At 35.7% G+C, this 22,297-nt stretch overlaps 1 protein-coding gene across 6 annotated transcripts in view; it reads left to right on the forward strand.

Moving 5' to 3' along the window:
- The window catches only part of LOC115223308 (ceramide transfer protein), a 111,387-nt gene that overhangs the window by 40,280 nt on the left and 48,810 nt on the right, over positions 1–22,297 (forward strand). For 3 of the 6 annotated variants that reach the window (XM_029793822.2, XM_029793847.2, XM_029793838.2), the window contains exons 2-3: positions 4,855–4,971; positions 17,232–17,285. In XM_029793822.2, the coding sequence (XP_029649682.1) occupies positions 4,855–4,971; positions 17,232–17,285 (171 nt within the window). The remainder of the gene's footprint in view (positions 1–4,854; positions 4,972–17,231; positions 17,286–22,297) is intronic. The other 3 variants (XM_029793854.2, XM_029793859.2, XM_029793860.2) reach the window with 1 other exon arrangement.

Below are 22,297 nucleotides of genomic sequence, written 5' to 3' on the forward strand. Positions count from 1 at the left end.
TTAAGTAACAGTAATTTTATTGAAATCAAACATCGTTAGGAATATGAAGAACAAGAAAGAAAGGAAATTGAAGAAATAAAAATATGTATCAAAGGAAATAACAGTAAAAGTATTTGAATTTGTTTTTGAGGTGCTGGGTTGAGCAGATATTATCAGCTAAAGAGTAATTAAAAAATATTATTACAGTAATTCCAAGTTTTAAATTTTCCTGGATTAATTACTGTTATTCTCATTGGTTATTAAATTTAATTAATATAGTTTTGATATATGCAGAAACAATAGTGGATTAATTAGTTGTGTATTTGTTTGTCCATGGTTTAATTTTCTTATTGTTGTTTCTTGAAGACATGATTGGACACTATGAGTTTTCCTCAGTCATAAGGGTCAAGGAGCTTTGCATATTGATGCAAAAAGGATGTCATACATCTTGCAGTTATCAATACTTAAGAGAAACTTAATTTCCATTCCACAGCACTTGTGCTCATCATACCCATGAAATATATTAGTTAAAAGTGAAAAAAAAATCTTTTCCTCTGAAATGTTCCTCTTTTGATAAGTTTTTATATTTTTCTGGTCATATCATTTAAATGTGCATATTTACTTGCCATTTGCTTTGATATATTTCATATACCTGCTTAATGGTGCTATTTTGCCTACATCTGATGTTTCTAAAATCTATGAGAGGGAGACATTCAAATATGGTAACCAACACATGCCATGCTTATATTTTTTTTTCCTTTTTGCAGCTTTATTAATGGTTTTGCTGATCTGTAACTATCTTTTCTCCAATTTTCTGTCTTCTCTTTTGCACAGTTGTTTTCTTGGTGAGGATTTAAATTTATAAGGCTTACTATAACTCCCACATAGAATGTTGACAAATAGGTTATGAGATTGTAGTTTCAATAATTGTGTGTTTTTGTTATCTTGAAGGTTAATAGTTTTCTTTCATTATTCCAAATTATTGCTAAGCCTTAGATATTGGCTATAATATCACTATGTCTGCACCTTTATATTTTATGTTTATATTGTGTTGCTGAAAAATTAATAAAAGTTAATTTGTAATAGTTACTTTTATTTTGTCCACTGTGATCAGAACACATCCAATCCATGGCAGTTTGGAAAAAGTAGACATTAAAATTATGACAGCCACTAAAGATTTTGGTGCTTGGAAAATGTAATTCCTGAGATGAGGAATAGACTGCTGCAGTGCTTTATATTTTGATTCAGATTGTAATTTTCTTACAGTCAGAGATTACTAGGAGGACCGCTGTTGTCCATGCTCTGTATCTTAAAAAGACATTTTAAAATTTCTTTGGATACATTTCTGTTTTAGACATGGCTAAGTAAATATAAGAATATTTCATTTCTTTAAATTTCAGGCTGCATGTGATTGGTTGGCCAATGCTTCCGTCATCGGGCTATGCTATCTCTTGCAAGTATATAGCTATGTTGCTGGGAACAGCATACATATTCCATCATTGCAGCTTTGTTATATATATTTTTTATTCTTTATATCAAAAGTGAAGCTATTGCTTCTGCTTTGTAGTACTATCCTTTAGGTTAATTTTCAGGCCCAGTTGGTTAAAAATAGGAGCCAGACCCTACTCTTTCTTGTTTCAGTTTCCATCTTTATGCTTGTATTTTTCCTTTTTGCAAATATTACGATTAGTGAAGAAAAATATTCATATATTTCTTATCTCTATATTGTCCTATTTGAGATAAGGTATATTTCTACTTGTTTACAATATTGATTTATAAAAAGTGTTCATTTTTGTTTGCATTTGGTGGCACAATATTTTAATATTTATCTCTTGATGAATTCTCCACATAGTACAATATTTCGGGTACATGTTTTTCATTTTAATTGAGTGTGGAAAGAATCCCTGTTGTATGAATATAGGAATAAGAAATGAGAACTTGAGGGAAATAATGTATGATCCTGTGACAATCTAATATTGATGGTGAAAAGAAAACATTTTCTCACCAAATGCTATTGATATTGTGAGCAGGTTAGTGAATAGAGAGAAACAGTAAACTAAGGGCTAGATTAAATGGTTTACAGTGTTTATATTCAGAGTTCAAATTCCATTGTCATAAACTTTAACTTTTACTCAACACACCAGTTATGTACTGGACTTGATTCAATTAACTAATATCTCTTCTACAAATATGTGGCTTTGTGCCAATATCAGAAATCATTACTGCTAGTGATGGTGTTAGTAGTAAATGTATTATTGACTGCTAAACTTCTTATTTTTCGGAACCTGAAATTCAAATCTCGTCCAACTAAAATTTAAAATTAATGTAATTACATTAAGTTAATCTAGTTATTCATATTTCTGATATTAGAAAAGCTTGAAGAGGCTAAAGGTACTACCCTTCTTCCACAAACTACCAAACTAATGAAAAAAAAAGAAAAAAAATGCAAGATGTATGTACGTAATACATATTTCAGCTCTGAAACGAGCAGTCAGCTGTAAATTAATCATTTCCACAAGTATATAAAGACGTTCTTTTGTTCTTCAAATAGGTTTTGTGACTCTTTCCTTCATTGCCAAGAATTCTGAACCTTGACCACTGTGGCACTTCGTCTATTAATATTTGTAATTTATTTTCATCATTAATGTCTAGAACCTATGTAGAATCTTTTTTTTCTATTTCCCACATGTGGATGCCAGCTTTTGATGTAAGCTTATTGGAATTTCTCTTGCCATATATATTTTTATAGTCTGAAGTCATAAACTTTTATTCATTCCTTTCCATTCCTTTTGTTAATATACCCAAAGTACTTATTTGAATTAACAGCATATCTCTCTCTACACACACTCTCTCTCTCCCTTCTCTCTCCCCCTCTACTCTCTCTTTTTCTACTCTCTACTCTCCTATCTCTCCCTCACACATACACACACAGAGTAGTTTTTTGCAGAAATTTTCCCTTGCCCTTTTTTTTGTCACAAAGAAACTGATGAATATACATTAGATCTGACTTCACTGAATCTCTGTAGGATATTACATGATGCCCTTTGTAGATTTATCTGATGTAGAGTAGCATAGTAAAATAATATTAGAATAAGGAACAACTATTAGGAATTAATTGGCTATCATCTGCTGGGCTTCTAATAGGAGTATGAAATCGTACATTAGTTGTAAAAGTGGTTGTATGTATGCCATAGGCAGTGTGTATAGGAATAAAAATTTATTACCAAAAGAAAGGCTGACGTTATGCTACATGTTTATTATGTAATAGTAATTGTTATACTGTTCCTTACACAGTCTTGTTGTGTCAGGAGTTTTTAACCATCTAGTTTGGAGGGAAGGGCCCATAGCCCCTTATTTTTCAGGCCTCCAAAACTGAGAGAAAGGAGGAAATTGTCCTCAAACTGAGGACCTGAGTGTTCAAAACAGAGTATGCTCTTCTAAAGGTACTCAAAAACCAGGTGGATGCAACAGATTAAATCTATCATTCAAGAACTCCTAAGGCAAAAAACTTGAGCAAAATACCACAAGGCATCTCATCTGTTGCTCTAACAACCCTGCTAAGCCATGACCCTATTTTATTGGCCAGAATGAATGAAGGGCAAAGATGGCATCAGTAGGGTTTGAACTCAGAGAGCAGTGAACCAGAACAAATATCACTAGTCATTTTATCCTCTGTTCTGAGTCTTTCTTTTATAGTAAGACACTTCTGCTTGTTTCTCTATTTCTTTAGCCTCCAAGACTTAATATAAAGCTACCTAACCCTCTCAAATATATTACCACTCAGTCCAAGGAGTTTCTTCTTGGCAACTCCACTAGTGCTAGTACTATGAAAAAGGCACCCATTATATGGTAAAGTAGGTAGCGTTAGGAAATATATCCAGCCATAGAAAATACCAAAGCTGACATTTGGGCCTGATGCAGTTCTGTGGCTTGTCAGACTATCCAGTCCATGCTTTCTTGGGATACAAACCTTAAAGGATGGTGGTGATGTAGTGGAGAGTTTCAATTATTGCATTATTTATATGATGCATTGTTCAAGTTCTTTATTCTTTAAAGCCTACACATGTATCACTTTTACAGTTATTCATTTATGCTAGTATGGGTTAGATAGTTCTGAAAAGTTTTGGAAACATGCAGGTAACAGATGTATTAAGTGGAGTAAATTTTAAATTCAGCAAATATACTAAATCAATATTAAATAATTCTTAGGAGAGAATTGATCCTCTGTATCTGTGGTAGTTATAGTTTGGCTATATAGCATGGAAACATACTAGCTTTTTCACCCCTGTATTATTTTCTTTTTTGCATTTTATTAAAAAAACTTTAAGCAAACTTTTTGAAAGATGAAACTTGTACAGATACAAATTATTCTTTTATTTGATTTTCCTTTGTTTCATTCAGTAAGTTCTACCTAATTATATACTTATGCATGCATATGTACATACAAACAAACTATTATATATTTTATGTTTGCAAACAATACTGACAAGTGACCCACTGCTGTCAAAAAAAAAAAATGCAAATCTCAGCTGTGAAAATTCATTGTTGACAAAATACTTGTTTACAGGTAATATTTACAAATCTTATTGACAATTCTACTCAAAAACTTATTTACACATGGTACTGAATGCAAAAAGTTTGTTGATAATTATGTCATTTTGTTGAGAAACAACTCTAAAATGAAGGGATTATTAAAAAAAAATAAACCATATTTACTGAAATTCTTAATGCAATCACTAAATGCATGTGATAATTTTTAAGCTATTAGTCAAACTTTTTATCCTTCTGACCCTAATTTTGTCGTATGAAATTATTAAATGTAAGATGGCAAAAAGCTAAAACAGTTTTTCATGTAATTTATTTTTATCTTTTCAGCCACATCCATTTGATGAATGTCGGTTTGACGTCAGCGTCAATGATAATGTATGGTATCTTCGTGCCAAAGATGTTGAAGAAAGGAAATTGTGGGTTGGTTCTATAGAATTACACAAGGTTAGTGTTTGCCCTCCCATCATTTTAATGTTATTAACCCATTCCAATGTGACTTGTCTGTAAAGATAAAGTGAATATCTGTATATTTAAGACACTTTTATGCTCACAAAAACCTATCAATGACAATTTCTGTTCTACTTTATTATATTTGCATTTTCCTCTTCAGCAAGATGTCTGTTCCTGTCCCCCTATCAAACTTTTACCTCTTTCAATACTATACCACACTCAATTGAAGAGTACTTGACCTCACTAGTTCTAGTGCCATAAAAAAAAGTACCCAGTACACTCTGGACATTGGGAAGGGCATCCAGCTGTAGGAACCGTGCTAAACCAGACATTACAGCTTGGCACAGCCCTTTGGCTTGTCAGTTCTTGTTGATCCATTCAACTCATGCAAGTATGGAAAAAGGGATATCAAATATCGCACAAAATTTTGTTCTAAATCTCTTATCGTAGTTTTATCAATTAATTCACCATTTTATTTAAATTGGGTTTTATAAAAATATTCTAATAATTCTGAAGCTTATTTACTGCTTAATAGAGGATTTCCAAATTTGCAATGTATCAAAAGAAATAGAATGATGTTCTTAGAAACTAACCATTATGTATATAGAAGTGCTGCTTGTCTGAACAGTTAATGTTGCTTTAATCTCTTTGATATTGCAAGCGTTTTCTTTTTTCACTTTTTATTTTACACTATTTGTTTTTATGAAGATTTGTTTTCTTCATTTTACTAATTGCATTGCTTCTTTTCTAACATTAGCCTTTAATTTCCTCCGTTTCTTTCACTAAATGCTTCTCATTTTCTCACTTTTTTACTCTGTGTTGTCTTTTTGTTGGATTTTTTTTTTTCTTGAGTCTTTTATTTTAATATTTCTACAGAAGCTATTATTTTACTTGTGTAATTAGTATTTGTAATAAACAATGGTTTTCATTGTTAGAACAAAAATAGTTTGTTTTGTATAATCTTGCTAACAGTAAATAAACAGTTTTATAGTTTTTCTTTTGTTGTTCACTGTCTCAGAAAATTTTGTGGGTTAGAGTAATGGATCATCATCACCACCCTTTCATTTTTCTGTATTGACTTGGGTTAGACAGGTCTTCACAATTCAAGCCAATTCTTACTTAGGCAGGTAGGGGTCATGTTTTGCTTGTATGTTCCATTTTTGGCATGGTTTCTATGGCTGGATGACTCCACCCCCAACTTATTGCCAATCATTTTACAGAGTGCACTGGGTGCTTTGTATTATGGTGCCAATGCCAGAGAGATTGTCTTGTCGCCAGAAAGACTGAAAAGTTCCCTCTACCCTATGTTATCTCTGACATTCACTAATTACTTCACATAGTTTGAGTAGCACTAGCATTAGAGTTTGTCTTCAAGATGCCCTTTTCTGTTGCATTGTCTCTGTTCATTTGTTCACCAGCACTGGAAGGTTGTCTTGTTTCTCAAAAGACTAAAGAGTCTTCTTTATTCAGTATTGTCTGTGTACATTCATTTCTTTCTATTCCACAAGACTATATGGGAAGAGAACTAGAGTGAGATGGTGATAGAGAAGAGATTAAAGGATGGGGTGGGGAGAGAGAGAGAGACAGACAGTTATGACCTTTGTTGGTTAAGTTATCAAAGAGAGAGATAGGGTTAGTACTAAAGAAGGATGATGGTAAGAAGGGATTCAATGTGTATATGTCAACTGCATTGGCATTTCTTGTTACAAGGTTGTGTTGGGTGAGGTAGTGACAGCAGGGAGCCATTGTTTGGATGTGGGGTGAGTGATCAGTAAGAAAGTAACACAGTGGTTGGGGAGTGGTTTTTGAAATTTTAATGTATCAGAAGGGATCCAAATGTAAATATTATACGTCCCATTTTCCATTACTACCATTAGCATTTTACATCTCTTTCATACTTGAATTGGTCGGGCACAGCCTCTCTAGCACAAGACATCACTGCAACTTGTGACCCCTTGTTATTTTCCTTGTGGGGTTCACTATCCTGAGATCAGTTTTCACTATTTTGTATTTACCTTGATCTTCCTCGTCCACAGATTCCATCCATTTGGAGTGCTGAGTACTTATTTTTATAACTCACTGCCTCCATATGCATCACATGCCCATACTAGCACAGTTTTCTTTATTGCACACTACAACTGATTCCGCTTCATCATCATCATCATTTAGCGTCCGCTTTCCATGCTAGCATGGGTTGGACGGTTCAACTGGGGTCTGGGAAGCCAGAAGGCTGCACCAGGCCCAGTCTGATCTGGCAAAGTTTCTACAGCTGGATGCCCTTCCTAACGCCAACCACTCCATGAGTATAGTGGGTGCTTTTTATGTGCCACCGGCACGGGGGCTAGGTAAGGCTGGCAACAGCCACGATCGGATGGTGCTTTTTACCTCTCAGTTCATTTGTGCTTTGTTGTCATCCTACACATTAATATGACACATCCAACATAGCATGCTCACTTTGTTTCTTAACACTCGTTACATATCCTCTGCCTTCGGTGCCCAACTCTTCACACATCATTGTACTTTGTATACAAGCATCATACAATCTGAGCAAGAACTCCTTTGCTGCCAGTCAAGAAATCCTTTGCTCCCTGAAGTTTTCCCATACTGTTCATAGAAACTATACATTTAGAACACCCACAGCTACTGCTAATTAGGTCACCTAGAGAATAAAAGCTATTAGCAGCTTCTTGGGAACTTTCCCAACAATTGAGGGAATTTATTTCATATGTACTGTTACTGCTAACTACTTTGTACATCTGCCACATATGATGTCTATCTTTACTGTAAACCTGCCAGTGGTCCTACTAAATCTCTTTGTCTCTATTAATTACAGTGGGTACACCACATTGAATTCCTACTGGCTTCTTTCATATCAAGCACACCCATTTTCTTCAATGGTAGTAGAATCCTATCTCCTTTCTTGTTAACTAAAACTTTGGTCGTTGTTTCGTTTGCTTTAAGACTTCTCATTTTTTAAGTTTTTCTTTAAGTGTGGAAATTCCTCTGTAAATTTTTGGCTAATTTAGCTATGTGAACTTGATTATAGGCATACTGGAGTTCTTGCAAACTCTATGACCAGGAGCACCATAATGAACAAAAGGGAACTGAGTTCTGATGTACATTCCTCTGCATGCTAAATTCTTCTCCAAGTTCTTTGTTAACTCTCACCTTGCTGACAGCAGCTCTGGACATGTCATGTATGGTTCTCACAAGCCATTCACCTATCATTAATTTTCTTACCAACCACCTGATTATAGAGCATAAAATCTTGTCAAAGGCTGCCTTCCAGGTCAACAAAGTCATGTATAGTGGCCTACTTCTAGCTAAGTGCTTCTTCCATATTTTCACTAGGAAGTGGATGAGAGCTTCTTTCCTACATATCAAGCACACCCACTTTCCCAAAGTTTTCTTTGTTGTTAACTAAAACTTAGCTTTAAGATCTCTCACTCTTAGGTCTTGCTTAAAGTGTGGAAATTCTGAGCACAAACTTGGACTGTGTCCTGTCTAGGTTAATTCTCTTCTTAATCAATGCTGCTTGTAATTAGTCCTTCAGTAGGTTACATAACCTAGTCCAGCAATCTGATGCTTCTATAATTGCCTCTCTTCTAAATCATCTTCTTTGCCCTTGTAGCAGTTGATAGTGATACTACTTCCTGCCAGCCATTGGGCGTGACACTTGACTGACAATACATATAACTAGTTCATTACCTATTCCACCATGTTGTTTTGTCATGTTGCATTATTTATTAGAAGATCTCAACTCGAGGTTTATATGCTGTACTATTGCATTGTAAAGCTTCTTTTTGCTGGATTATGAAATGTCTAGTTGGAAAAATATACAGAACTGAACTTGAAACATTCAATGCAGGCAGATTTATTAACCCTTTAGTATTTAAACTGGCCATATCCGGCCAAAATAGCTAATCTGTTTTACGTTCAAACTGACCAGATCCGGGCTCTCACACTTACCCTACAATGTTATTCTACATTAAGTAATTACACCATCAAGATCTTGAAGATACGAGATAATGCATGATTAATTCAAATCAATGGGAATCAATAGGCATTATGTTTGATTGAATAATCTGAACACTAAAGGGTTAAGGGCTTTCAAGAAAATTTTGTTACAGAATTCTATATGATGGCAATATTAATTTTACTACACATTTGTGATACTATAAACAGATTTGTCCTAAATTTCCCTACTTTTGCTATCAATTTTAACACTTTATTTGTACTATCATTACAATATTTTTTTTTATTTTGAATCTGATAAAAAGGAAAAAAATCAATGAGTGTCACAAAAATACAGTTTTTGGTGCATCTCAAAGGCACTTAGTGATGATTTCATCTCCATTTTATTTATTCCTGTATATCGATTATTTTTGTTTATGGAAGCAGGAAGGTATAAGTCACTATTTGTACCATTTTTGACAGGGTACCATACTCTGTAATCTGATGTTCACATGTGTAGATGATTGGTTTATGTGAGCTTGCAAGCCATTCAATAAAATATCTTCAATAAAATGGGAGTTAGCAATGAGTTTAGTGAGGAATTTAGTATTAGGTGGAGCTCCTATCTCTGTTGATGATCTAGTTGACTCAAAGAATTAGAGAAGAAATTAAAAATGTGGATGTAAAGTCCAGAATCAAATGGTCTCAAAGTAAATTTTAATGACAAAAGTCCTTGGTAACAAGGAAGAAACCTGGTTTCTACCACCATCAGAACTCAATTTGCAGAAAAGTAGTAGGTAGGAATTCCATATAGTATACCCAGTGTAGACTATAGGAGCACAGGAGATATACTGGAATCATAGGCAGATTGGCAGATTCACAGTAGCAATTAGCAGTAAGAGCACATCATCACCATCAACTTAATCTGTTTCCCATGCTGGCATGGGTAGGACAGCTTGAGAGGAACTGGCAAGGCCAAGGGCACACCAGTTTCATAGTCTCTTTTGGCTTGGTTTCTACAGTTGGATGCCCTTCTTTATACCAACCACTTTACAAAGTGTTCTGGGTACTTTTTATGTGGATGCTTTTTACGTGACACCATCAATTCTGTTATGATGAGCAGGTCTTGAGAATAGCAATGTGCCACATGTCTTGGTCCTCTGTCATCTCCTTTGTAAGGCTTAGTATTTTGAGTTGGTCTTCTGTACTTTGTCCCATGTCTTCCTGGGCCTCTCTTTTCCACAACTTCCTTCCACTTTAAGTGATTGACATTTCTTTATACAACTGTCCTCATCTATCTGCATCATGTGATGAAACCAGTGCAGTCTCCCCTCTTTCATACCACATAATTCCTCTTATGCCCAACTTCTCTCTCAATGCGCCAGTATCCTGTCACACATGCTCACTAACATTACACATCCAGAAGAGCATACCAGGGTCATTCTTCTCTAGCCTTCACATGTCCTCTGCATTCAAGGCCTATGTCTTACTACCATGCAGCATCACACAATCTTCCCTTCATTTGAAGAGGAGAGAGAGAGAGACTTGGTTGCTAACAAGTAAAAACGCCCTGAACTTTCTCCATCCTATTCTTATTTGAGCAATTACACTTTATGTACTGCCTCCTCCACTGCTAATTAGGTTACCTTGGTAGCAGAGATTATCTACAACTTCCAGAGAGCCACCTGTGGAATAAATTCCTTTAAATATCTGTCAGGCTCCTTAGAAGCAATTGATGCTTTTTGTTATCATTCATAATGGATCCTCTGGTAGCATATAGCTTGAACGAAAACAAGATGGAAACAGTTTAGGTATCCATTACTTCTGTCACCAGTTCAAGGATTTTGTCCGTGAGTGAAACAGATTTGAAGCACAATGTTGCATAGTAGCCAAACACTATTACTGATTGTAGAGGATTTACAGAGTTTGGAGAGAAATGAAGTGAGCATGTTTTGCTGGAGGTGTACTATTACTTTGCATGAAGAACAGAGCACAAATGAGCCAAGAGAAAAATTGGGTGCCTCATGAATTAATGTAAGAGAGATGTTTGTGCTGGTAATTGGCATGTAATACATATAGCAGATGTCATTTGAGTAAAGAACTGCTGAGTGATTTAATTAGAAGGAACCTGTTGAAAAGGAAAATTGAGGAAGAAAAACATTGGAAGAAGTTTTGAAAGCTAATCTCAAGTGGCTGAACTTCACAAAGGAGATGACAGAGAATCACAACAAATGTTGTGATGCTATATTAGAGAAGACTCTTCTAACCCATGCAAGCATGGAAAGCAAACATACAATGATGCTCTCAATTCACCCCATGTAAGCATGAATAAGAGGACGTTAAATGATAAATATGTTGGTGATGATATCATTATAGAAAGTAAGCTATATTCTTAGAAAATGGGTTGAGTTTTCATCACTATTTTCTGTTTTAATCCTGTTTCAATTTAGGGATAGTAAGTGTAGCATTGAGACTACAAGATAGGTGGAAGAAGGCAAGTTGTATGATGCTCTAAAGTCTGTAGAACTTTGTATACTGAAAAAAAAAAATTAATTAATTTATATCCCATTGAATCTGGTATGTGAATTAAGAGATAGATAAGTTATGACTTAATGGTTGGATGAAAAATATTGTTTTTGCGATTATATCCATGTTAAGAAAACAAACCATATTTGTTGACTGTCAGAATTTGGTAATAGAAGATACACAAAATAAATGTTGGTAAGCAAAATCTGGAAGGAGGTATTATGAACCCTAAAAGGTTTGTCAACAGAGGAAATCATACGCAATTATATGTGGGAAGATCTGATTGAGTGGAATGTTTTAGCTTCAATAAAGTAATCAAGATGAAATGCTGATGAAGCAATGTCTGTTAGAGGGTGGACTCCTACCCTACCTACACAATTTCATTACATGAAGTTGATTTGAAGAGATTTGATATAGGGAGATTGCAAGTGTTGGGTAGAATTTTTGTTTTTAATTTTTCAAATAAGTGATACTTGAAAATTTGTAGCATGTTTTGGGGAAAGAAATATGATCAGTTATTTTTTAGTAATTTTTCGTCATTTTCATATTCTGTTTATCTTTAAAATCAAAATATAAAATTTTACACAAAATATAAAAACAGCAGTCAGTAATACAGTAATTTATTAGTTCAGGAATGTTTACAGTTTGCATAGTTGAAAACATATTTGGATAACAAGTGGAACTTGTACAGTGTTTTTTTTTTTTTTTTTTTTTTGGAAGGTCAAACAATGTATCATCTGTATTGTTGTTCAGAAGCAAAACTGTTTAAAAAATAGAATGAAAGCTTTAATTTTTGTATTCTGAACCTTTGACCTTGTAAAATCATGATAAGCACTGTTTTTTTTTTTTATTTTTGAAAGAGACAGACCAAAATTATTCAAAATGTTTATGTCATTGTATAAGTATACAGTTGTTTAAAAACTTTATACATATTTACCGTAGCATCTAATTTGCTGCTGATTTTTGTCAGGTTCATATTTACTACAGAATTGCTGATAACAAAATGAGTCAGTGTTGTATATTTGTAGCTTCTGTACTTTTGCTGGAAATACTACTACATATAAGATGATTATCAACTTTATAGATACACGCACTAGGTTTCACCTTCCATAATTGTGTTGTGTTTCTTACATTTCATATACTAATGAAGACAATAGTTATTATTGTTATAAATAATTTATGATTTTTAAGAATGTGTGTAGAGGAAGTATCAGTGAGTGCATTATCGGATCACTGGTTTCTGAACAATGAATTCCTATCTTACTGTAGATATTTTGATGTGTCTATGAGCAAGAACCTTTCATATTTTTGGCCTTTAGTTTTTTTCTAAATGGAGACTAGGTATTTGTTGTTTGGTCCCAGGTCAACTTTGATGAAACAAATCTATAATCAAAGGCATTTTTAGTATGACCCTCATCTTTTTTAGGAATTATGTAGGACTACATTATATACTTGAGATAAGCAATTCAAAGGAGAGTTGGCTGCTGTTTTTAGCAGGTCAAGGACTAAATTACAGTTCCCTCTTTGGCTCATGGAGAAGAGATAGACTAGGAAAACTAACAAAGAGATTGTTTATTAAGTAAATTTATTCAGTAAATATCTCAATAGATAAGAGATCTTTTCTTCTTGCTTGATGGTTCAGCTTGTTGTTCTCAGCTTGTAAAGCGAGCTGGCAACTAAGTCTGTTTGTTTATTTGTCTTTTATAATTGAAAAAGCATGTATACACGTGTCTGTTGTTTTTTCCCACATTGGCATGCCGAGTGATAAGATGTTTTTGACTGGATTTTTTCTAGGAACTATTTCTGAAAAGCATCAGGCCCTTCTAGAGTATGTTACCTAAGAAAGACTAGCATCCTATCCTGAGTGGCAAATCTCACTTGTCCAACAATATTAAATCCAGAGATATGCATTAACCTGATTAAGCTTCCAAGATATATTATGTTCATATTTTTGGTGACTTTAATTTCAAGTTAATATGAAGCTTAGATTTCAATAGGAATACTGGCTAGAATATTGTAATCAGGTTCTTGATTTTTATGAATTTAGCTCCCAGGTACACCCCTCTCTTATTTCTGCATATTCCTGTGCATTTGTGAATCCTCTAGATTGGGAAGATTTACAAAGTTCTATTTACATTGGTTAGTTTTGAAAAAAACGTAAAATAAACAGTTGCAATCATGTTTGTGCATGCATTGAAAGCACAATCATTATGGTTTTAACTTTAGTTTTAGAAGTTTGTGTGAGTGTATGTATGTGTGTCTATTTGCATATGTGTGTTAGAACTAATTAAAGTCTTATTTGTAAGCTGTCTGCTCTAACTGGCTGATCTTTTGCACATTGCTTGACCTTTGTACCTTCTTTTAACTACCCAAAACATATTAATCACAAAGTCTTACTTGTACATAAACACTTATATGTTTACAGTTCTTCCTTATGGTTTAGCTAAAATATCAAAATAATGTTGTAATGGAGAGGAAGATTAATATTGGACAGTCACTTTTGTAATATTCTACAAGCATGGATAGTCAAATTAATAGAGCTTCTGTCAACCTCTCAGTATGATTGAGGTTCATATTCTGGCATTGCCAATACAGTGTGACAGTACTTTTTACCTGTTTTGGTCATTGGACTGCGGCCTTGCTGGGGCATTGCTTTAAAGGGTTTTAGTTGAACAAATCAATCCTAGTACTTACCTTTTTGAAACCTGTTGCTTATTCTACTGGTCTCTTATGGTGAACTGCTAAGTTACAAGGATATAAACAAACTGACACTGGTTGTCAAGTAGTGGTGAGGGGCAAGTGCAAACACACACACACACACATAGATATATACATGTAAATATAGACACAATGAGCTTCTTTCAGTTTCCATCTTAGCAAACCCACTCACAAGGCTTTGCTCAACCTAGGGCTGGTGCCACACAGAAGGATTGAAAACAGAACCATGTAGGTGGAAGCAAACTTCTTACTACACAACCATACTGCACCTGCATATTTACACTTCTTCATAGTTTTAGGGTATCTAACTGTAGGAGAGAGGAAACAACTCAGTGCTGGAATCAGTAGCAGCAATGTAAAATTTATAAGGGTTTTGTGGCTTTTCAGTGCTGAGTTATAAATAAAGTTTGAAGATAGTGCATGCCAAAATTAAACACATTGATTATAGTATTTATTCAAAGATCATTAGTTAGTTATATGATTCAGTTAATGTCCTGATATATTAACTGTAAAAAAAAAAAAAATGTGCCAGTTAAGCTACATGATGGTGTAGTTGGCATTAGTAAAAGTTGTTCACCAAAACGATTTCTTGGAATGGTCATGTATGCAAGGCATTCAAAAAGTATCCAACTTTATTTTTTCTTGCCAAAACTAATGCCACATAGGGAAAATCCTTTAGGTGGTAGGTGATGCCACCCTTCCTGTTCATGTGTGAAAATTTTTGCACCAGTAGGCCATGTTAGTTCCCAGCCATTACACCTGGAGTACAGATGTGTAGTGAGCGCTTGTCGGATTTTTTGTTTTCACCAAATGCACTGAGCAGAGGTATTGCATCAAGTTTTGCAAAAAGCTTGATGATACACTTGCTCAAATCATTCAGAAGATTCGGTAGGCCTTTGGCAATGGTGCCAAACCTCAAATCAAGGAGTGGTACAACTGCTTACCTCAGGGGAGACATGGCCAAACCCCCAGTGGAGACATAGCCAAACCTCAGTGGAGACATGGCCAAACCCCAGTGGAGACATGGCCAAACCTCAGTGGAGACATGGCCAAACATCAGTGGAGACATGGCCAAACCTCAGTGGAGACATGGCCAAACCTCAGTGGAGACATGGCCAAACCCCAGTGGAGACATGGCCAAACCTCAGTGGAGACATGGCCAAACATCAGTGGAGACATGGCCAAACCTCAGTGGAGACATGGCCAAACCTCAGTGGAGACATGGCCAAACCTCAGTGGAGACATGGCCAAACCTCAGTGGAAACATGGCCAAACCTCAGTGGAGACATGGCCAAACCTCAGTGAAGACATGGCCAAACCTCAGTGGAGACATGGCCAAACCTCAGTGGAGACATGGCCAAACCTCAGTGGAGACATGGCCAAACCTCAGTGGAGACATGGCCAAACCTCAGTGGAGACATGGCCAAACCTCAGTGGAGACATGGCCAAACCTCAGTGGAGACATGGCCAAACCTCAGTGGAGACATGGCCAAACCTCAGTGGAGACATGGCCAAACCTCAGTGGAGACATGGCCAAACCTCAGTGGAGACATGGCCAAACCTCAGTGGAGACATGGCCAAACCCCAGTGGAGACATGGCCAAACCCCAGTGGAGACATGGCCAAACCCCAGTGGAGACATGGCCAAACCCCAGTGGAGACATGGCCAAACCTCAGTGGAGACATGGCCAAACCTCAGTGGAGACATGGCCAAACCTCAGTGGAGACATGGCCAAACCTCAGTGGAGACATGGCCAAACCTCAGTGGAGACATGGCCAAACCTCAGTGGAGACATGGCCAAACCTCAGTGGAGACATTGCCACATCTCTGTAGAGAGCAAGGCACACTCAAGCAGGTCATCTACAAGCCAAATCGAGGAGCTGATTGAGAAGGTTTAGCAAATAATGATAAAAGACCATTGTGTAACAATCCAGGAAATTGTTCATGAAGTGGGAATAAGCTTAGGATCAGTGCACTCCATTTTAACGGAAGATTTGTGCATGTAGAGAGTGTTAGCAAAATTCGTCCCCATGTGCTGGCAGAACAGCAGAAGCAGTTCTGCATAGAAATTGCTCAGGACATCCTGGACTATGCTAACCATGACCCAGACTTCATGAAGACTATCATCACTGGTGATGAAACATGAGTTATGGCTTCTGCTTGATGTGTTTGGTCATCTTGTGTGAAATCAAAAATCTGACGTGCTTGCACTGCACATCTGTATTGTAAGGGCAACAGCCAAGGAACTGGCACCACCTACCAGCCTGAAAATTTTCATGCATGCACAGGAAGAGAGGCGTTGTCTCCCACCCAAATGATTTTGCCCATGCGGCATTAGTTTTGGTGGGAAAATATAAAGTTGGATACTTTTTGAATGCACCTTGTAAACGCTTAAATTTGCCGTTAAACAAGATAAATTCATGTGATAGGCAAGCATTGAAAGGAAAAAAAATTTTTTCACAGTTATGTGAAGCAAGGATTTTTGAATCTCTAAAATATATACAAATTTCTAGTCATGAATTCTAAATGGAAGATGAACACTAATGTGTAAGAGTAAATGAATGCATAAATCAAATTAAAGGCCAGCTAAAACTGATTTTTTTTTTCTTTCTTTTTTGTTAATTAGAATTTTCAATTGAGGAAAGTTGACAGTTTTTATTTATTTTTTTTTTTTTGTTAGATCTTTATGGCAATAATCATAATACCCTTTGAACTTTGGAAATACAAATTTGCACTAGGCAACACTAGATTGAAGTGTCTATCAAGAATTGATTGCCATTTTATCTTTGAGTGAGATTAATTAGACGTAAAATAATAATGTTATAAGAAATGTGTTAAATATTGCATGACTCTTGGCTACTGTAACAAATTACTTCTGAAACTAACAAACTTAATTCCTTCACTATTATTTACCCTCATCCCATTTTTTTTTTTTTTTTTTTTTTTTGTTAGAATTCAAAATTCTTTTCAAAGTATATATTTTAAATTTTATATATCCTTTGTTTTTAATTTCACTTTTTATTAATTTCTTTCCCCTTCTTTTTCTGGCACTGTAGGAACAGGTGACAAACAGTCCGGATTTAGCATCCGGTATCCAGCCATATATCCATGTACGTCAACCCTTCTTCCATCTCCATCAGCTTAGAAACTAACATGCTTATGCTTTGTTTCAAAATATTGCTGTCATTGATATTGCTTGGGATGCTTATCATTGAAATACCACTGCATTGCTGTCTAACATTTTAACACTGTTCTGTTAAGTTCTGTCTCACAAAAAAAATTGTTGTAAAGTGCAAATGTATTATAATTTATCTCTGCAAGTTCATTTATTTTATTTATTTTTTTTTTTACTACAATTGGCAGATAATTCTCTTTTTCATAGTTATTAGATTTCCCTCTCTTGAGTCTATTTCATCTCTTCCAGTGTTTAATAAGTTAGTTAATTAAAGGCAAATTCTTTTATAGTAACTGCAAAATATATTGTGCAATTGCTATAAAACAAACTTATTTTCAATATATTGCTTGGTTTCTTACTATCAAAACCCTTGAATACAATTTTGTGTTTTACTCGTGCCATACCCCCTAATAAGTTGCACAGTATAATTCCTGAAAAACAAAACATGAACCTTTAGACGCAAGAGTAACTTGCTTACCAACCACATGGTTCCGGGTTCAGTCCCATTGCATGGCACCTTGGGCAAATGACTTTTGCTATAACCTCATGCCAACCAAACCTTTGGTAGATGGAAACTGAAAGAAGCCTGTCGTGTGTGTGTCTGTGTTTGTCCCCCCCCACCATCGCATGACAACTGATGTTGGTGTGTTTATGTCCCTGTCACTTAGCGGTTTGGCAAAAGAGATCGATAAAATAAGTACTAGGCTTACAAAGAATAACTCCTGGGGTTGATTTGTTTATAGTCTTCACAATCTGGGGATCTCATCGCCTTATAACTTTCCAATAGCAGTAAGATTTAAAAGAATAAAAGAACTATGTTCAACAATAATCCTTATATTAAGTTAGATACACTTCTTCAAATTTTAAAGAAGGCAAACATATTCTAAATTTTGTGTAATCTACAATATAACAAAAATTATTTGTTTGTATCTATTTTTTTTTTTTTATTAAATTAAACTATTGAACTTGTAGCATAGATTATGAATTCATATCACAAATCCTCGTCAACTGCACAACTTATATACTTATATACTCTTCTGCACATAACACAACTTTTCATTCTTTATAATTAATATTTTATCTCCTACTAATACCTATACTCTCACTCAGCATTCATTTCTTTCATCAACGAAGATTTTCTTTAAAGTCTTCACAGTCTGGGAATCCCATTGTCTTATGACTTTTTCAGTAACAGTAAGATTTAAAATGTTACTTATTTCCACCTGAAATCCCATTTCTCACAGTAAGCCAATCAGAAGATTACTCTTACTGCACCTACTAGGGCTCATTGTCTCCATTTGGTTTTTTCTGGAAGCTTCACACTTTTCATAATTCCAAAATTACATCAGGGATATATATAATTGCTTTACATTTTCATAATTAAGAAATACTTAAATCCTTAGTATCCATGGGTTTTTTACATGACTCAAATTATCCTCACCAAGAATCTTTTTCTCATATTTGGGCTGACACACCACCTCCAGTTTGAATTATTTTACATTATTCCTAAGTCTGTCTTTTATTGTTGTATTGGGTTCTGTTTTCAAATTTTTTATATATATTCTACCCCTGTCTAATGTGCAGTTCTTCATTTCAGTGATCTCTACCTTGTGAAAATCCCCTACTAATATACAATATAAATACAATGACTAACTTCCATTACTTCACTCCCCATTTTAACTGTAGCATGTCAGCAGGCTCTGAGCATTGCCTCATCTTTGGATATACTCATATAAAAGTTAGCATCAATTAAAATAAAGGGGTGTCTGGTGTGATATTTTCTTGATGTGAGTCACGTTTGTATTTTCTTATTAAAATAAGATGATTGGCATATCCCTGTTGGATATGGCAGGTGATTGGCATATCCCTGTTGGATATTCCAGATGATTGGCATATTGCTGTTGGATATGCCAGATGATTGGCATATCCCTATTTAATATGCCAATCATCAAGTTTAGGAGGAGTATGTTTTCGAGGTCTCTGCTCAAAGAGTCAGTGTGAGTTTGGTATGTGGTGTCTAGACTGAGTGGATAATGTATGGTTGGAGAATGTTAAAGAGGAATAAAAGGTAGTGTCATCTATGTAAGCATAGGTGTTGTTGGATATAGTGGGTATATAAGTTACTGACGTATAAAAGAAAGAGAATGAGGGATAAAACTGAACCTTGTGGCACTGATGTTAATAAATTGAGGGATAGTAAGAGCTCTGTAGTTTCCTATCAGATCATATTGCTGTATGATCTGATAGAAAACTACCAATACAAGAAAGGAGAGATAAGAGGAGCCCATAGGCAGGCAGCTTTGATAAGGGATTCACATGCCAAACATGGTCAGAAGTTTTGCTAATGCCAAGGGCAGCAAATTGCTTTTACCTAATTGCTCCAAGGCAAGACCCCATCGATGGGTAACAGAGAAGAATGGGTCACAAGATGATCTGGCTTTTTGGAAATGATAAAATAGTATTATCAAAATCATCATCATTATCATCATCGTTTAACATCCGTTTTTCCATGCTAGCATGGGTTGGATGGTTCGATCGGGGTCTGGGAAGCCAGGAGGCTGCACCAGGCTTCAGTCTGATCTGGTAGTGTTTCTACAGCTGGATACCCTTCCTAATGCCAACCACTCCATGAGTGTAGTGGGTGCTTTTTACGTGCCACCGGCACAGGGGCCGGAGGGGGCTGGCAATGGCCACGATTGGTTGGTGCTTTTTACGTTCCACCAGCATGGAAGCCAGCCAAGGTGGCGCTGGCATTGGCCACGTTTGGATGGTGCTTTTTACGTGCCACCGGCAAGGGTATCACAGCTATAATTTCCATTTGATTTTTATTTTGATGTTGATGTACTTGACTCAATAGGTCTCCGGTTGGATATGCCAGATGATTGGCGTATTCCTGTTGGATATTCCAGATGATTGGCATATCCCTCTTGGATATGCCAGATGTGTGCTTGAGCACAGCAGGTCGCCCCATGATCCAAGGTAAGCACAGCAGGCCGTCCTGCGGTCCAAGGTACTTTGAATGGGCTGGGGCTGGTTGTGTGAAGCTGGTGTGAACATAAATTGAAACAGACACTTCTATTCTTGAAATACTGTAGTTGTAGTGAACCACCACTATATTCTTGTATGGCAATTTTTTTGTGTCCACTGTCTCTTACAATACATGTGTTTCTGTTGAAAGAATGAAAGGATTGAAACTAGTCTTATAAAAGTATTTACATTCTGCATTGTCTTTTATATCTTTCCGTACCAGATGACCTTTCATTGGCTGGATTTATAGCAAGCATATATTTGCTGCTTACACTGGTAAAGTTCAAAGGTTACTTTGGAATTTGCCTTTTGCTGTTTTTCAATGTATTTTAGACAACAATTATAATAAATTTGGCGAAACACTTCTACACACAATAATACCAACAAGAAAAGTCAGTATATTATTCGAAAAATTTCATAACCCACAACAATTAGTGGTGTGTCTTATATGAATACATACTACGCACATATGAATACAGAGAATTTTTGAATTTATGCAAATAAGTTACCTATGGTAAAAATCACATACTGCAAAACTCTGTTTTCAGTATGAAAGACAATAATTTTAGATGTGTTATTGTGGGATGGACAGAATAGTCTGAGGAGAACTCAATATGCATCTTCAACTGTAACTGACTTGGTGACAGAGAGCAGAAGTTGTATTGAAGATTTTGTTGGCAGCAAATTTATATTATTGGTTATTATTGAAATTAGTCACCATATAGTGTCAGCACTAGAGACAAAAATGTTGTAAAAGAAAGTGGACACAAAAGAATTGTCATACAGCTGGTAATTACTCCTTAGTTGGGTGCCAAGTGCTTTGATAAGTCTTTCAAACTGTGCTTACTAGCAAAAGAATGGTTGAATAAGGGAAGGGCATAAAAGATAGCACCAGCAAAATGGTCAGCTGCAGGCTTCTCTGATTTATATACTTTCTGCCTTCAGTTCTCTATTGAGAATCTTCTTTCAGTATTAGGTCCTTTGTTGGTTCAGTGTTGACCATGCATCTGCATGGACTAGAGGCAGGATATTTTGAGAAAGACTTGACTAGCAGTTACTCATACATGTGAGTCTCCCTTCTTTATGCCACCAATGTTTATCCAATGGAAATGCTGCCAGCTTGGGCTCAAGCATCTTTGCATCAGTTTTGTTGCAGATATTACTCTCAGAACACAGAGGGCTGAAATCGGTACTACGTGGCATCTTGCCCAAGTCTCTAGCAATTTCACCAATCCACTGACCTGGATTGACACTACTTTATTGACCCTTAGTGTTCTGAAAGGATGAAAGACAAAGTAAAGACAAAGGAATGTATCATGTATGGAGTCACTTGTACAGCAGCCTAACATTAAAAAAATAAAACCCAAAAGGGGGAGAGAGAGAGAAAGAGAGAGATTGAGGACATAAACTAACAACAGTTGTCAAGTGGTGGTGGGAGACAAACACACATAAACATGATGGGCTTCCAGATGGTTTCTGCCTTTTGAATTCACTCACAAGACATTGGTTGGCTCAGGATTATAGAAGAAGACACTTGCCAAAAATGCTGCACAATGAGTCTGAGCCCAAGACCACATGATTTGCAAAGTGAGCTTCTCAAGCATACAACTGTGCCTGTACCCACTAGAAATATTCTAAAGTCACTTAAGAAATGGTCAGAGAAAGAAAATTTATTATTCTTTATATTAGTAAAAGCAAGCTTTTTTAAAACCAATTTTTTTTAAAGAAAATCTTGACCAGTCTGACTTAAATATGTCAGTGTTGTCCTTCAAAATTTTAATTTGTGAAAACATTCTCCAGTTTGTTAAACTTATTTCTTCTGTAAGTAATTCTAAGCTGTAATCTCATCATTCAGCTAATCCTTTTCATAGTCTGCTCATAGCAGCCTTTGATATACATTTATCATATACATCTCCAATA

This window comes from Octopus sinensis, linkage group LG2 (genome assembly GCF_006345805.1).
Source record: "Octopus sinensis linkage group LG2, ASM634580v1, whole genome shotgun sequence".
Taxonomy (NCBI): Eukaryota; Metazoa; Mollusca; class Cephalopoda; order Octopoda; family Octopodidae; genus Octopus; species Octopus sinensis.